This window comes from Tyto alba, unplaced genomic scaffold (assembly GCF_018691265.1).
Source record: "Tyto alba isolate M040663 unplaced genomic scaffold, T.alba_DEE_v4.0 Super-Scaffold_2, whole genome shotgun sequence".
Lineage (NCBI taxonomy): Eukaryota > Metazoa > Chordata > Aves > Strigiformes > Tytonidae > Tyto > Tyto alba.
Window position 1 is genome coordinate 37727940 of NW_024881282.1, and position 18652 is coordinate 37746591.

The 18652-nt window shown below is 38.3% G+C and overlaps 1 protein-coding gene across 7 annotated transcripts in view; it reads right to left on the reverse strand.

Annotated features, from left to right (window-relative positions):
- Nucleotides 1-18652, reverse strand: part of ANO4 (anoctamin 4) — a 201641-nt gene that overhangs the window by 97042 nt on the left and 85947 nt on the right. For 6 of the 7 annotated variants that reach the window (XM_033010211.2, XM_033010210.2, XM_033010209.2 and 3 more), the window contains 2 exons: nt 15664-15800; nt 8765-8923 (listed from right to left, as the gene is read on the reverse strand). In XM_033010211.2, the coding sequence (XP_032866102.1) occupies nt 8765-8923; nt 15664-15800 (296 nt within the window). The remainder of the gene's footprint in view (nt 1-8764; nt 8924-15663; nt 15801-18652) is intronic. The other variant, XM_033010215.2, reaches the window with a different exon arrangement.

The following is an 18652-nucleotide window of genomic DNA, read 5'->3' on the forward strand; positions in this document are numbered from 1 at the left end:
ACAGCTCTAAATTTCTGCTTATTAAGCCAATACTATCAGGGAGTGCAAACAAGTCATGTAAGCTTTGGGAAATGAAAGCTCTCACTGTGCATTAAGTGATTGTAGCCTTGTGCATTACACTTATTCCTGATGCCACTGGCAGGCAAACAACATTTCAAAAATAATTGCAGTTTAAGACCAATTATTGTAAAGGGAAAAGTGAGTTTTGACATATAGGGGACATCTCATACATAACCTTCATTGTTTTTTTCTGATCTATTGCCTCTCTGGTTTTTCCATGAGCCTGATGTCCTTCAAAAGGTTTTTGACATTCTGATTTGTGAAGACTGATGACAAGAAACTCTGACAAAAAAAAATCAAACTCAACATTCCTGAAGGAAAAGAAGTATCTCAGGGGCCTTTCTACCCCTTTTCAATTATCTACATATTTTCTGTATTACCTCCATGAAAAATCCATACTTTTTTCAAATGCGTATCAATTTTTCAGCAACAGTTTCTTAGTTTACTAGCTTTACAAAGTTCTGTTAAAGGCTGGAATTTGTAAACTTGGAAAAATATTAATTTCTGGACTCTCTCAGAAAATCAAGAAGGTTACTTTTAAAAACTGTACACTGCAATTTCAGTTCACACTCTATCCATCCAGACTTCCATGTATCTCCTCGAATTTCTCTTCTAAATTGCCACTGTGCTGTATACTGGACATAGTATCTGAAATCTAAAACTTTTTCTCTCAGAAGCCCAAGCAGCTGGAAACTCCTCCATTGTTTAGTGACAATGCTTTTTGGTACAGAGAACTCTCTGGAAAAGGACGTTGTTCTGTCTGTACCTATACACTTTTCTGTAAAACACTAGTGAAAAGAGACTCCACTTGTTGTTTGCCTTAGATAATGAACTAACAATAAATCTTTGGAAGACCAATCTGTTTTTAACTTGCTCTGACTGAATTTGGATGAAATGAACAGCCCAATGTTCTCAATTAAATAGCTTAAAGCACTTTCACTTATAATGCATGTGGTGGTCTTGCATTTCAGTCTGGTTCCCTTTTTGTAGCCATAGTTTATGTCACTTTGATGTCTACATCCACAATTTGTGGATGCAATCAGACACAGTACCAAAACATTCAATAACAAACTGCACCTGCTAATAATGGGATATTATGCTGTTCATGAAAGCACAGCTCCTGCAGGCTGCATAATTTGTACTGTAAGTTCATTAAATGTAGATATTTACATATTGAATAGTAGGATCAGAAAAGTGAGAGACCAAAACAACTTACTGGAGTGCATGAAATCTACTGGATGCTTGATATTAGTTACAGTAGTAGATTAACATCAAACTACATCTGTGGTGGGTTGACCTTGGCTGGATGCCAGCTGTCCACCAAAGCTGATCTATCACTCTCCCTCCCCAGCTGGACAGGGGAGAGAATATAACGAAAGGCTTGTGGGTTGAGATAAGGACAGGGAGAGATCACCCACCAATTACTGTTACGGTCAAAACAGTCTCAACTTGGGGAAATTAGTTTAATTTATTACCAATCAAATCTGAGTAGGGTAATGAGAAATAACACAAAATCTTAAAAACATCTTCCACCCACTGCTCCCTCCTTCCCAGGCTCAGCCTCACTCCCAATTTTCTCTACCTCCCTTCTGCCAGCAGCGCAGGGGTATGGTGAAAGGGGGTTGTGGTCAGTTCATCACACCTTTTCTCTGCCAGTCCTTCCTCCTTGATTTCTTCTCCTGCTCCAGCATGGGGTCCCTCCCATAGGAGACAGTCCTCCATGAATTTCTCCAATGTGAGTCCTTCCCACAGCCTGCAGTTCTTCACAGACTGCTCCAGCGTGAGTCCCTCCCATGGGGTGCAGTCCTTCAGGAACAGATGCTCCAGTGTGTGTCCTCCATGGGGCCACAAGTCCTGACAGAAAACCTGCTACAGCATGCGCTCCTCTCTCCATGGGTCCACAGGTCCTGCCAGGAGTCTGCTCCAGTGTGGGCTCTCCATGGGGTCACAGCCTCCTTTGGGCATACACCTGCTCCATCACGGTGTGCTCCATTGTGGGGTCCTCCATGGGCTGCAGGTGGGTGTCTGCTCCACTGTGGAGCTCCATGGGCTGCAGTGGGACAGCCTGCCTCACCACGCTCCTCACCACAGGCTGCAGGGGAATCCATGCTCTGGTGCCTGGGGCACCTCTTGCCCCTCCTTCTTCACTGACCTTTGTGTCTGCATAGTTGTTTCTCTCACGTATCCTCACTCCTCTCTTCTGGCTGCTGGTCCACAGCATTTTTTTTCCCTTCTTAAGTATGTTATCACAGAGGTGCTACCACCATCACTGATTGGCTCAGCCTTGGCCAACATCATGTCCATCTTGGAGCCAGCTGGCATTGACTCTGTCAGACATAGGGGAAGTTTCTAGCAGCTTCTCACAGAAGCCACCCCTGTAGCTCCCCCAGCTACCAAAACCTTGCCATGCAAACCCAATACACCATCTGATCTTCTCCAAAGACTAAGAAGGCCTGATTTTGTTCAAATGCCAGTTTGTCCTAAAGGGAAGCCTATTAGCCATAGGTGAAATCATCTGTGTGGCCTGATCTACCATGCCTCCACGGTATGGCTGGTCATCACATGCAGTTGTCTTGGTGCTTCCTAGCACATATCTCATACAGTGTATGCTCATAGATATCTTTCTCTCTGTAAAAAAAAGCTCAGAGGACAGCAGATGCAATTTTAGTGGTGAAAGCTTTCCCTAGCTTTCTCTAGTGGATAGTGGTTTTTTGGTATGTGCAGAGTAAGCTCAACATGACAGGGGAAGAATATGAGCACCAAAGAAAAACTAGCAGCAAGGAAAAGATTCCCCAGCTGACCTGCAGCTTTCTACTGGCCACCACACAACTCTCCTGGCAAGCTGCAGATAGTGGGCCACAGGCTGAGCACTCTGTTATAAACTGTATGCCTGGTTGAGTAAATTAACATCTATAGCAGCAGTACATTACAAACAATTTATTGTTTGCTAAATAACTGAATAAATTGAAAGCATAACTGAAAAAGAAACTTGGAGTCAATTCCAAAGGCACTGAGTTTTTATTGTGCGCTGCTTCTCAGAGAACCAAGTTACATAAGCTAAGTTTATAAAACACCTTTCCCCTCTCAGATCTGCAAACGCCACTTGGGGTCTGGAAGTCAGCTTCATTCTTTTCTGTCCATGAATCACAATCAACAGTAACATTTATGTAACAGAAGCCTCATGAACAATTGCAGTGATGACACACAAACTAGAAAAAAGCAGATCAGTCTCACATAGCTGTTTTGGCTCTGCAGTACTAATGCTAACAACAAAAAGTAGTAGATCTAGTTTTTGACAGAAAGAGAGATTATAATGTTTGACGATGCTCGGGACCAATAGCTGTGGATTACAACATCTCTTTCACATAATCACCTTCTGAGCACAAGTATATTTAAAGTTTCAGTTTTTGACGTTCTTGGTTTCTTCATACTCATTCTTTATTTTTAACTCTTACCTCACTTTGACATGGTCATAAGTCTATTTTGGTTTTACGCTCAGGAATGAGCCAAGAGTCATGAAAATACTATGCTGTGTGCTCTCTCTGTCATCTGTAATTTCTCTCAACTTTTATAATTTTAAACCAGGCTCCAAGCTGCAGCTAAATACAAGTCTCTTACTGAATACATGTTTCTAGCCTCTGAAGGCCTGTGCCATTAGCACAAATTTACAGCCACATTAAGAGAAACTGTTTTGTAGAACTCCTACTACCTCACCATGAACCTATCTACATCTGCTTGCAGACTTGAAAATGTATGAAATAATAGTATCCTGTAATTATATTGCATCATTCTAAACATAACTTTAAGACTTGGATTAACAGAATTTTCAGACTCAGATTATACCTGCTAGTAGATACTTGTTCATACAACAAAAGTGAAGCTTATACTGTGCTTCCCTGTCTTTTGGGTGTTTCTCCAGAGAATGCTTATTGTATATTTCTACTGCCTATTGTATACACCAGCTGCATATCAGCTAATAAATGGTGTCCAAAAAGTGTCAGCTGCTGCTTGAGTCAGGGAGTGAATGCAATTAGAGATGATCTGGTGACAGCTTGACACTTATGATGGCAATGTTTAAATTTTTAATCAGACATGCAACACAAAAACCACACAATTTAGACTGTTCTTGAAAACTAGACCAGTATACTACACTAACATCTTCTTTTATCTGGGAGATGCAAAGACCAGTGTGTGGGCAGTAGCCCAAATGGACTGACTGCTTTTTGTAAAGTATCTGAAACTAGTTCCTGAAACATATTCTGCAGCCAGTAGCTGTGAGGAGACCTGCTTTTTAAGTCAGTAAGGAATGTTATTCCTTTATAGCAGTTCGTTGCTTTTATACTGAAACATCAGTATGCATAAACATGCAAAATAGATAAAATAAAGGGCCTGATTACTACTTTCACTACGTATATGATTAGTTCCCCTTTAATACATTTCTATCTACCAATTTCTACTGGATGTCAAATGTCTTTGCAGATATACTGTATCAAATCAACTTATAAATTATAATTTTAAAACTTTGGACACAATCATTAAGCAAAATATATCAAGTCCACTTAGTAGAAAAATTACTCTGTATGAATTAGTAATCATGAGAAGCAAAAAAATGAAAAAAACTGTGCCAAGTTCAAATTAAATGTAGTCTATTCCTAGGGCTACATGACCAGATCCTACCCAACATCAGATACATTTTGAATACACAGCATTTACTTAGTTCTAAGATGACCTTCTTCTTCTCTTTTACAAATTACAAATCCAAAGGTGATCTGTATTTGTTCATCCAGTACATATTTCTTAGAACTACCTTACTTCTATCCTGCATTTGCATTGCATTATAGTCCAGCTTAAATAGGGTGCAAGTGAACAAGTTATGTATGTTTGCTGCTCCACGCTGGCTACCTCTGTACATGTTCTTTTAATGTAGTATAATTTAAAGTACCTTACTGAAAGATGTCTGTAATATTGCATCCATGTACCTGCACAGTGTAGTTACTGTTTACAGCAATTTAGTTCTAACTGGCCATCTAGGACAGGGAATAAAATACATTAGTTGAAGCTGCAGGAATAATTTGGGATAAGGGACCTTAGCTGGATTTTGGCCAAGAGGTTGAATTTATCTTTATTCTCGTGAAAAATACCATTGGCTCAATGTAATTTTGACTCTTCATTCTCTCTTGAAGAGATAGGTTTTCCAGCAAAATGATAGATTTTTACTGTCCCAGGGGCATGAACACTATTTTTGGACTGACAGGCAGTCTCTGCACTTTCTCTTTACATAAAAGTGATTTTTTTTTTTTTTTTTTTTTTCCTAAGCATCAATGGGCTGATCTTAGTCTTGGGTTTATCCTGTATTTGGATAAACATGAAACATACCCTCAGAATGTGGACAATAGTACCCTGTCCCCTGTTAACCATTTGCCAGTCAAGTCTGGAAGGTGTGAGTACTGTGTAATATTTGCAGAAGGTATCAGTGCCTAAAAACCAGCAATGTTATTGGTACCTCATCTCTGATAAGAACATCTCCATTTTACCCATTACATAAGTTTGTTTCAAAGGGTCATTAAGAATCCCAGAGCCAGGATATCATAGTTATTTATCTCACTTGTGAGACACTGTAAAAAAGGATAAATCAATATAGGAAATTTTATAGCTGGCTGAAAAGATAATACAGTCTCTCTTCCTGGAGTGACCTACATTTTCAATTAACTTACCTAGCAATCCTACGCGTATGATCGCATGTGTTGTATGTGACCCATGTTAGACTGAGACAATACAGTCATCCTATCCAGACCCAATATACACTGAAAAGCAGGGAGAAGGGTCAGAAAACTATTCATGGTGTTCCACTTGATTAGCATTCACTCTTAGAGTTCTGTTTTCCGTACCTTCACTAATTCAATGATGTGTTCCTTGGTCTGAGATCCCCTCATTGTTTTCTACTGGATATACAGAGCACCAAACCTGGCAGAACTTCCATGGGTGAGTGGTGTGATATAGCTGAAGAATGTGAGTGAGAATTTGTTTGGGAATATCTGCAAAATGTTATCGCCTTTTTCTAGAGTCAGAAATATATCTGTCCAGACCTTTCTCAGCTACATGATCTTGACACTGTGCCTGAAGTTATCTCGACATTCATGAATTAATTTCAGATTCACTTTCTCATTTCACGCTGTTAAGTGAACACTTTGCTGCCTGCACTCACCATTTCCTGGGTATTTTGCTGTGCTACACTTGTCAGGGAGCCACTGCATACCTTTTTCTCTCTCAGCAGTGTTACTGAGGAATATAGTTTTGAAACTGCGGTGTGAACAGCTCTGTAAGTTTATCTCTCTGTCACTGATTTCACATTAAAAAGACAAGCCTAACACAACTGAATGTCAATATACGAACAGCCAGTAGTCAAACGAGAACGAACCAACAGCCACACAAGATTTATGGAAGTTAAAAAGTTTCTTTCTGTCCAGCAGCTACAGCCTGTTGTCTCTGTATAAGTTCTGTGGCCAAAGCCACAGACAATTCTCTTGTCTTACCTGGGAGCAAACTTTTCCCAGGGGAAGCAGTATATTATATACGAACATCTAGAAAACAGATCTGCTGTTAAAATCTTCAAGAATTGAAACTCAGAATGATGTGCAGTCTCACCAAAAGGAGAAGTAAAAATAATGAGAAATAACGCAAGCATTAACCAATCACACCACTTATTTTAAACCTAAGCATTACGCAGCACACTTGTTACTCTGTGCGGTGGGGAAGGAGTGTATCAAGAATGTACTTATTTCCTTCAGGATTATAATTCAATTTGGAAACTAACATGATCATAAAATATACATGCTAGGGTTTACTTTTAGGTCAGAGGCATATGTTAAAAAAGATTGCTACCCCAGATTTTAAAAACATTAACCTGAGTCATGTAACACAACCTCATTTTGATCATTCTGAGTTTAGAAAATGTGCAATTACTGACACTGGCAAGAAGTCGCACCAAGGCCAAATGAGATTAATAAGAAATAAAACAGCATGTCAGTAGCATAATAGAAACTGAAATGAATAATCAAATGGACAGAACATTCATGCAGCCTAAGCAGCAAAGTCCAAATAAATGGACTTGAAAGACACAAGAAAACTCTATAGTAAGCACTTAAATCATCAATTTGAAAAGGTTTCCTGTGCAGAATGTTGCAATAAGTTTCATAATGCTTAAAATATAAAGTGATTTCTTAGCTTTCACTGCTGACCTTAGCACAATAATAAATCTGCAAAAATCACAAAGTAGGAAAAGATTGGTTTGAAACCTCTGGGCAGATGTATTAATAGAAAGGACTCATTCCATGTTCATTTTCTACACTGCCCAAACTTCAGACACTTCTTCAGTGTCTCTTCTGGTGGTAGCAGGTCAGAATTCTAGAATGTGAAGCTGAACAGCTGCAGCAACACTCTCATGTTTTTGGATGTTGGGTTACAACACCTACAAACAGTGGTATGCTTACAGGAAACATAATAAATGAACAATGGCTCCCACTGAGAACATCTATCAACTACTGCAGCACTAAAGATGCTAACTTCCAGGTTATTTGAAGGCATAGTTTATCATAACTAGTTAATGTAACCAGTGATATACTCTTATCTACTTATATCCACCAGTACCTGTGCTCATTCAAAAATATTTAAAGAAAGTAAACACTTTCATTATTCTGGAGACAGTTTCCATTTTTTTCCTCCTCAGTGTTCTCCAAAAAAACGTACCTTTCAAATATACAAGCAGAATATCTACACGTGTACCAGGAATTCAGTGGAAGAAAGGGAGAAAATGTACAGCACCTACATAATTGACCAAAGCCTGTAACTTGAAAATTTCTCTACCATTTCCATCAGTGGCAGCATGACAATGCAAATCAGCATGAGTGTGAGTTGAACAAGCACAAGTAAAGTGAAATAGTCAGCAATATCTATTCTGCATGGAAGTGAGACTTAAGCCCTGTTTAAGCACACTTATGAAAGCTTAAGAAGGAACATAGCCTAGGCAAAAGAGAGATGGTCTCCTGCTACATATCACATCAATACATTTTTAGACACTTTACATTAATTTTTACACTCTTGTCCAGAAAAGATTTACTGTTTAAGAACATTTTGTTGAAAGTAACATTGATATAAATGATTCATATGTACTGTCCAATTATTTAAATGTTTAGGATTAAGACAGGAGGAGAGACTGAAGGATGTTTTCAAACTACCAAAATACTGCTCAAATCCCTATGCCTAAGATGACAGGAAAAGGAAGGTAGGGGTCTAGTTAGGTCTCTGGAAAGAGTATCAAGAGCCCCACCAAAGAGTGGAACAGGTAGCTAAAAGGAAACAGGTGCAGAAGTGTGGATTGCACTCATTAAAATTTAGGCCATCCAAACCCAGCACTTGTTTTCTCTGTGGCACAGCACAGTGGATGAAATTCTGTGGCCTACTTGTGCATAAGGTTGAAAAAGATGACTGCAATGGCCTGTTTTGGCCTTCAATCCTTGTGTCTGATTTTCCTTTAGGCTATGCTTTCCCACTGCTCTGGCAGTAAATAGCCTATATTTAAGCATACTTAAAAGCATTTTTCTACTGCTACAGCAGAGTAATGGGGTTTCAGAATAAACAAAACTCATATCCTCAGATTCTTCACAGCTTTAAATGTTGAAAGCTTTTTTCAAGGAAGCTCTCTTACCTCTTTTTCCATTTGAAGCCCTTCTGCTCTGATATTTCTCTCAAATACTTCCCTCTTTTCTGTCTGTGGATTGGACTTTCTATACACCAGGATGTAGTCAATCCGACATTTCCCATCTCTAAAATACAGTCCATTGGTCTTGTTCTTATCAGGTACCTCCTGTAAAGAGAAAGTCAAACATTTTAGTAATGTTAATTTGCCTTGGTAATTACTGCACTGCTGTTTCCATCATGAGTTTTCAGTAATATTCAACAAGAAAGATAAGGAATCGGAACAAGCTGTTCAAGTTTTTAGGTTCTTTACATATGGTGCCTCTGAGGTCATCTGAAAGGAGTACAGACTTCTCCACCTCAAAATCAGGAGGTCTTCTTAGGCAGATGTTTGGTTGTATAGGCATGGCATAGGAGAGAATAGAGAACACAAGCCAACATTCCTCCCCCACCTCCATCCATAAAAGTAGGAGTAACTTCTAACATATAAAGTAAAGCAGAGAATAGTGTTACTGAGGAGTAAATTTCAAAATTAAGAACTTAGTATGGTAAGAACAAAATTAAGAACTTAGTCTTTGTACATGTGAGAAGAATAAACAATGACATTAGCATTTAGTGTAGTGAGAAAAACTGAAAAGTGGCACAAAGATTCTCATTGCTTTGCAATGACTCTAGTACCTCTGACTCACAGGACAGACAATAATATGAAGGTCCTGTACCTACCTCACCATACCTCATCTAACTACAGAATATTCTTTGCCTAAAGAACAGCTGAGGAAATGCTGTGGATTTATCTGAAAATAGTTCCTGGTGTATGGTCTAGCAGTACATAAACACAATAATTACTGTTTCTTGGCTATTTCCTGCAAAGAACATGTCTGATCAAATGTTTGCTCTGACAGAAAGAAAACAACTGGATTTCACTGTTAATAAGGGGTCAAGCAGATCCCTCTCCTGAGATCTAAAAAAGAAAACTGCTGGTCTTTTTCCGGATATTCATGAGATGAAACTCTCTACAGATCCTCCTCACAATTTAACACTTCCACATAATACAAATAATGCCCAGAGGTTAAGCTTTAATTTTCAGATGAGTTGAAATTGTCTGGCAGTTTGCAGGCTGGTGTTCTGTACAAAAAAAAAATGTACACTGTAAATGATATATGGGAACAAACAACACTCCCTCAGAGCAGCTTAATGGGCAGGGACCTTCAGGGACCTCAAGATCAGTCAAGCTCCAAGCTGAAAGGAGGGTCAGGCTAATTTCTCTCTGTTTATCCAGATTTTGCTCAACCATTCCTGTCAGAAATATCCATACCCTAAAATATATGGTCAAATCTCTGAAAAAAATATTTTGCCCTTCCCATCTGGGAAAAATAGGGATTTTTCAAAATATTTTCTCCATAGGAGAACTGCTGCTGAATTTAAGTTGCAAAAAGGGAACACAGTAATAGAAAAAAAATATTCTTATGGACAACACTCCCCCCCAGTATTCTCATTCAAAGATTTTAGTGTAAGCTATCTTCCTGACTTTCATCAGGCATTTTGATTAAATGGAAAAAACAATGAAAGCATCCCAAATGTCCTATGCTCTTGGTACATCCAGCTTACTGAAGGCAGAAAGGGGATTTTTTTCTAAGATTCTTTTATTACAGTGCCTGACTCCTGACACAGCTTAATGCAGACTTGATATAGTAGAACATTTCTGAACTGAAAAAGAAGGCAAGAAAAAAGATTTAAGCCCTAAGGAAATAACAGTAACAAACCATTTATACCTATACTGCATATCATGCTGACAAATGAAATTATCACAATATCAGAAGTATTTTTCACAGAGCATTAAATATGAAAATAGCTCAGGAAGCAGAGTTTATTTTTTTTTCCATAAAAACATCTATGTTGAGAAGATGTAAAAAACCCCATGAGAGTATTTCAGGTTATTTAAATAAAGGAAAGGTGCAGTAGGAGATTTAGAGGCAATGGGTCAGCTTGATGGTCCTGCTCTGATTTCTAAGCCTCCTGATAAGCTATCCTTCTTGTTCTGTAGGTCCCAGAGTCACTATGTATATTTTAGCACATAAAGTGGTGTAATAGGGAAGGATCTGTAGAGCAAAACAATCTGTGCTGAGGATCTGCTGTCCACACCATGTAGGCTTGAGGGCTTACTTTGGGCCCATGCTAGTCTGGTCCAGGAGACTCACTGGAGTACATCTCACAATTTATTTGTATCCAGAAGGATTCCAAGTTTAAAACTCAACACTGCTCTGGAATGCAAACAAAACATAGGTAGGAGCATTTGAGAGATTCACTTCAAATGTATGCTCCTGATCTGAACTAAAATGCCAGCGCAGACCCATCCAGAGAGTACCATGTGTCTTTCAGTAGTAACCCCACTGCCATGTGTCTTTCAGTAGTAACCCCACTGGAAAAATAGATTTACCTTGTATGCTTCCTACATTTAATCTTTCTCTGAAGACAAGTAGTTTGCCCTACACTGATTTATCAGTGCATGTAGAACCTTATATTAAAGAGCATTTGTGAGATTTAGCCAAGTTATTTGGCATGTAGGTCTTATTCCCATGTAAATATGACTTCTTGAGACAACTACTTTCATTTGGACTTGTCAAACACTAACTACAGTACTGTAATTTTCTGCTCAGAAAGGCACCTTGGACACCCTTACCTGTACTTGGAGGACCTTTGGTCATGTCCAGACTGATAAACCCTACTAGACTGGTATGGCCTCTGGGAAGGAACCCTTTCTGTTGCTCACTGTTGTCACCAGCAAGGAGACTTAACAGACTGAGTCTGGACTTACAAGAACTCTGAGGATCTAAGATGATATGGAGCCAGTGAGGGCTGGCCCAGCAGTATCAGGAAACAGCAGCTGTGGGGCTTCTGCATTGTCCACATTATTTTGCCTCATACTATTCTAGACAGAGACTTTTCTACTACCTTGACCTTTGCTGACCCTTCTCCAGACATTGCATCTCCTTTCCCTATGTTATAGCTTCAAAATTTAGTCTTCCTAAACTGATTAAAAATATATCTAAAAGGTGGTCTGACTGCAGTTTTTGGTGGGAAAGTGGTTTAGTCATGTATGTCGAATCTCCATTCCTTCATCTGAAAATGGATGCTGGAAGAAAGTAGAAGAATAGGGAAGCCTTCACTCTAGCAATAAGTTTAGTATTTATGGCTATCTTTGCAGCTTTATTTGGAATACACATATCTGAAGATGTATAATTGGGAATTCTTTTCCAAGGAACACAGCAGTTTTTATATTCTCGGGCACACAATCAGGAGCCATCAGCATTCATAGACATGTAACTCATACATGCTAGGACAGCTTTAGGCTAAAGGCCTTACCTAAATGTTTCACTATCCAGAATGAGAGTATTTGTAACCTTAACAGCTATAGAGATGTTAAATGGAACTTTTAAACAAAAGTTAGGGAAATCGAGGAAATCTGAAACTTTACATGCAGGTCTTTAAAAAAATACATTAGAAGGGACTCCAGTGATCACTAATATAATGACAGTCTTCTTCATTCCTAATTATTTCCATACCTGGTTATTATCAGTATGAATGTTCAGTGAAGGCAGCATCTTTGAATTCTAAAGAGATTGCCTTTTCCTGTTGTTTGTGGCTAGTTGAAATTAGAGTTCCCTGCATGTGACTTCACAGCTGGTGGAGGAGTTAATACCTGCATCACTAACAGTGATAACTTATGAACCTGTGCAGAAAAAGAGAAACTCAGAACCACCCAGTTTTTAAGGCACAGTTCTAATCAAAGAACAAGTATATTTTCTCTGTGTGTTCTTTTTAAATATCCTTTTATCCATTTAGATTATAATTTTGTGGAGGCTGCAACTTTATTTTTCCATGTATCTTCATTGATTTGTATATTCTTGACATCATAATATATTTAATTACATGGATCTTCTCTAGAAAATTAAATTATCTGGGCTGCAAAATCAAGTGCTCAAAGGTTAAGAAGTAACATTTGTAGTTTTCTTTGAAAGCTTAGATAATCTCTTTCTATATCCATCCTGATCACTGAAGACGACAGGGATTTGGTGAAAAAACATTATGTAGTTATTTTGTATTCTGGTAAATGCACACAAGAAAACTGAGCTGAAATTGCACAAGCTAACATAAGTGCCATAGATAACATCAGAATTTTTATTTTGCAATATGAATACCTTTTTTCTGCCATAATCCTCAGTACAAGTTCCAATTTATAAAAGAGATTGTTAAAATAAACTATTCTGTACAATGTTAATAACACTGCCCCCTAAATATCAACAGTTTGACACCTAAAGTGAAGACTGTAGGAGTGACTCTTACAATTTTAATTTCAAAACTACCTACATTAGCTAGAATGTAAAGAATAGGACATATAAACTCATTTAAGTAGAAGTCAAATTTTGTCCCAGTTCCATCACTCTCCCTCGTTTGAGTAAGCAAGTCTGATTTATTACTCCATAGAAAGAAAGGCAGAATGGATGCGTCCCTAGAATATAGATCCTGAATAATTTTTCCTCTAATTTTTACCTTCTTTTTGCTTCTACTCCAGTTGTCATAAAAAGAAACCTCAGTGGAAGTAATATAATATTTTAATAATAATATGTCCCTGGATTTAAATTGTAAAGTGTATATCTAATTATTATATTACTATATGTAAAAAAGTATTTTAATCAATGCACACAAAGGGCAATATGATTTTCAATTTGCTCAGACTGCAGCTGTGTTTGAATGAAACATAAAACGAAGAAAAAACCCCCCAATCTTTAGCCAAAGGACAAGCTGAATCCCAATCTGGCTCTGCATCTGTTAAAGAACTGTTGATAAAACTTCATATGTAAAGTCTTCATTGGATCTTCTGGCTGAGCTCAAACAGTTGAAGCAAACAATATTTCAACTTGTCAGCTAAACAAAAGTGATAAGAAACCTTTGGTATGTCCTTGTAAATTTTTTTGATTGTAAATTCATTTTAATGAATTCATCCAGAAATCATGTTAAATTATTTTGCTGCAATGTTAGCTTCAAAACTAAACCAACCAAACATCAATACATTCAGAGATAATTTTCACTGGTGCAGGATCCCCTGTCCTGATAATATTAAGGAGGATTTACAGGCTCTTTTAGCTACTAAATTAAACTGAAAAACTGAAAGAAAGCTTAAAGCTTCAGAGTTCACCCCACCACCATATAACTATGCTCCCATATTTAGCTGTACAAACTGTACAACATGTAAACAGTGTATCTTTTCCTTCTGGAATTAAGCAGGTGCCAAATATTTTGAAATTTTTTTTGTAGGCTACAGCATCCCACAGCTCCCATTAAGATTTTCAGTCTTCTGTTCTTTTCCCCTCTCACACATATATATGACTCACATTGCTATTTTCCTCTGAGTTTATGCCAAAAAAAAAAAAAAAAGAATCTGTTCACCTAGGAAAATATTCTTCAGATGTTTTCCCTTCTCTTTTAAAAAATAAATATATCAAAGAGGAAAAAAAGGCTTTTCAATATTGTTTTTTGTTGTATTGTTATATCAACAGCAGCATATGTTGCTCTATATTATCCTCTGACCTTTGGACCACTTTCCATTCATCTTTCCTCTTCAACTTGCAAAGATCACATGCCTATCACCTGCACCCTTTTGTTAAAGACCGTATGGTATATGATCCCAAAGTGTAACACAGGAATATCATGTCAGATTAACTTATTACAGTGCAAGCAGGCAAAGAGGGCCCTTTGTAAGTTGTGTGGGAAGCTGGGGAGGAGCGATGAGTGAAGGGGAAGTTGAAATTGTGAGCAAGGTCATATATATCCCTGAGTGCCCTGTATTTTGCCACTTTAATTATCTGTCTAAACATTGCAGGAGTGCAGCTCTCTATGGGCTGAATTTCTAACACAAGGAAAATCTCTGACTCCTCAGTAGTGTTTCACAAAAGAACTTGCACCACAAAACCCTCTAGCTCCTGAAAAAAAACATAATCTGTAATTATATCTTCTTACCTTCACATAAACTAGTAAACAAAACAGTATCAGGACAGAAGCTGCAACAATATCTTACATTTCTTCAAGCTTTTTAGTAGTTAGTATGGTCCCTGCCAGTTCTGATCTATGCTAGTCAGCCCCATGCCAAACAATCCTCAGACACAGCTCACAGGCGACATCAGACTATTCCAGTAAGTAGTATGGATGCAGCTGCATCCCTGAGTTGGGGGAAAGGAGAAAAGTCCCTGGTCTCTTCTCTTCACTCTGTGAGGAGATAGCCCTAACCATCCACGGTTTGTAGGGCAGTTGGAGGGAAAGTTAAAGGGTATCATGTTCCTTTCTACACAAAAGAGACAAAAAAGAATTTAGGCCCAAATTTTCATCACGGGTGTATGATGGTTTGCCTGTTTTAAGACATAATTTAAAAGGGACTATGTGCTGAATGATTCCTCCCTAGTATCTTCTCTGAAACACCATTATGTACCATCAGGGCAGTTGTTCTTCACTGGAAGGGGATGTGTCACATACCTGACAACCAATGCTTCGTGTGAGAGATTTATGATAAATTTTCCTCCCCTCTCCTTACCCCCAAAAGATTAATGTACAGAAAACTTCTCCATTATTTTCAGAAGCAGTGAAGCATTAGACTTGGATAGTTCAGAAAACAAGCAGACAGCAAAGGTATGTATAGACTTTTCACTGAAGGTGCATGAAATCAATAAAACCTCCTTCTAACTTGAGATGTTTTATACTTCAGCATTATAATGTTAGAATGGAAAACCAGTCCCCATGGGAAAGGTCAGACACAAGTTGACTTGCAGAGAATGAGATTTTAAATTAAATTACATTTATTCCCTTTTTATAATGGTCATTATTAATTCTTATATTAATAATTCTGTGTGTTCTTACCTCTCCCACAACTTCCAACCTGCTGGCATCATCAGAAGTACTGGTCAAGTTACCATGATGAAGCAGGGAGTCATCATCTTTGGAAGGGCTGTTCACACCTTCTAACTCATCAAAAAAAATGTTGACATCCTTAGCTACTAAAAACAACAACAAAAATACATTCAAATCACCATTGAACCAAATGAAGACACCAGGTGTAACACATTATCAACAATCTCACTTTTTTAGTTCTGTCATAAGTATCTATATACTATGTTAAGTTTAAAATCTGATGCACATTGGTGGAGTGCTTTCTTCACCAGTGAGCCACACAGAGATTTAAGATACCATAATACCTCTCCAATGAAAAATAACCAATCTTCTGTCACAATAAAACATGTGTTAGCTATCTCCTCAGCTTCTCTTGGGGTGACTTAAACAATTACCTTCTGGATTAGTATGGTCTCTGAAAATTTATTATTATAAAAAAGCAGATTTTTAACCTGTTACATAAAGATTCAAATTAGAAGTTGTACAGACCTGGGGGGCAGCCAGAGGCAGACCACCTCAAGTAGATACTGTTACTTGAAAGGCATTGAATAAACGACCCTGGTCAGAAGTTCTGTCTTTGAACAATTTGGCAAGTTTTGATGCATATAAATCTGGCATGTTCAGATCTACCCACTGCACATCCCTCAGTCATGCATGAAGCAATAGCTTAAATCTACAGGATGCTGTAGTAAACCCAACCCTGGTAAAAAAGAAAGAGGTGTAAGGACCTGGAGCACATTCCTCCATTGCTAGGATCTGGCAGTGGGGCTTGGGGCCAAGGCAGAGCCAGCACAGCCAAGGGTGGCCCCTTCCCTCTGGTGTCTGTGGGGAGAGACCCCCAGAGAGCGCTGCAGGGAGGCCCTGCCTGCCCATCCCAAGGATGTGTCTGACGCTGGATCTCCTCGGTGGGCCTGATCCTGTTGTCAACCCACAGGCTGACATCTTGGCCTGGCCTTGGCCCATTCCCCTCCGGGGCAGGGTCTGACAGCCCGGGTCTTGTCCTACTGCCCGAGCTGGGGGGGAAGTTGAGGATCAAGCTTCAGCTGTGGATAGATTTAATCTCTCCAACCTCATGTTTCACAGGCAAAATCCAGAATTATGACAGTAGAGTCGTAACTGTTGGAAGGGACGCCCAGAGGTCACCTACTGAGTCTCTTCCCCTGACTAGAGCAGGATCAAATATCTATTACTCTTGACAGAAATTTGTCCAATCCACCATTTCTCACATTTTTTTGCAAATTAAACTGACTTTTGGAATCATTTTTCTTTTGAGCAATAACCTTCTGATCCTTTTGCTTCTCCACAACTCCCCTAACTTGGCGACAGGCAGTTGTAATTCTTGTTGATAAGAATTTATATTAACAGGGAACAACCAAAAATCTCTAACGGCTGGCAGGAACTTAGTTCCATTTCTATATATTGGCTGCAGTAGTTAGAATCCATTGCCCAACTGTGGAGAGACTGAATAGCTGCCAGAAATTAAAGGCCATCAACTGTTCCCAGCCATCATGAGCATTCTGTAACCTCTTCACCTTTCCCTTCTTCAGGGACTATAGCCCAGTTTAAGAAACCTTTTTTAAAAAATCTGTGATGCTACCAACTCCACAGTCTCAGCAGGTGGCCTGTTTTTCACTATCACAAGCAGGAGAAAGTTTTCTTCATAGTATTCATCCTAAATATATGTCTATGTTGCAATTTAAATATATTATTCTTTTCCTATCAATCATGAACATGGGGAAGAGATTGCTTCCTTTTTGTACATCTTTTACAGTATCTAAAGCCTATTATTATTACAGCTGTAGGTAGATAAAAAAGAAAATTCTATCAAAATATTCAAGAACTCTTCTTCATTTTCATGCATAAAATAAGGATGTTAATGACATACATTGTATTTTTGATTGCAATACTTTTGCTTAGAAAACCACTAAAAATTTCAGAAGCAACAGAAGTCTTCATGTCCAAATTAATCCATTCTAGATACTAAACTAATAAACTAACAGAAGCAGCTTAATTTTTAATAGATATTATGACTTTTTGATACTTTTAATAGGTTTGGGTTTTGTTTTTGTTTTTTTTTTTGGTTTGTTTTTGTTTTTTTTTTTTTTTTCATGTAGACAGCATAACAATAAGAAATTCTGTGACAAATTAATGGGTTTTAGGATAACATACTACTCCTCAAGTTTAACAACTTTGTGATTGAATTTTGACTAATCTAGCTATCATTCTTTGTATCCCAATATTAGTATTGCATAATATTTAACCTATACTTAACACTTCATATCATAATTCATCAGTTTCAGACAGCACACTGCTCTGCAGGATCCCAGCCAGCTTTTATAGAGATATTGGGAGTAATAGCTTCACCTACTTCACTCTCTTTTACATTGTGCGTATCATCATAGTCTGTGAACATATCAGAGATATAAAACCTTTTCTTTTGCAGATATTAAGTTTCCCTTGACATTTCAAGGCTGCTTTTACTATCACTCCAGTTATTTTATGTATCCTACTTTTGTGAAAAGCACCAGGATACCATTAGAGACAAATATCCAGGACAGAGCAGAGTTTTTCACTGTAAAACCAGCCTTTGCCTCACATCATACTGTTCCCAGCTAGGGGCAAGCTTACTGACAGGGTTGCAGAAGAGCATCCTGGTGTTGCTTTGGTTTGTGTGATGAGGAGAACTTGTAGCTCCTCAGTATCACGATGGCTGCATCCTACCTCTCCTAGGACAAACTACAGAGGTTTTAGAAGACTTAGAAGGCAAAAACCAGACTCCAAGTCGTAGCACATGTAACAGTAATATTAGAGAATTATTTGCCACCTTAATCTATTTCAATCCACAAAAAGCATACTAGAGATGTTTATAAAAGACAGGGGAACCACCTCAAGACAGCACAGTCTAACCACTTGCCCTTCACTGTCCCTACTGTTTCAGAGGGCAAGACTGGAAACATTC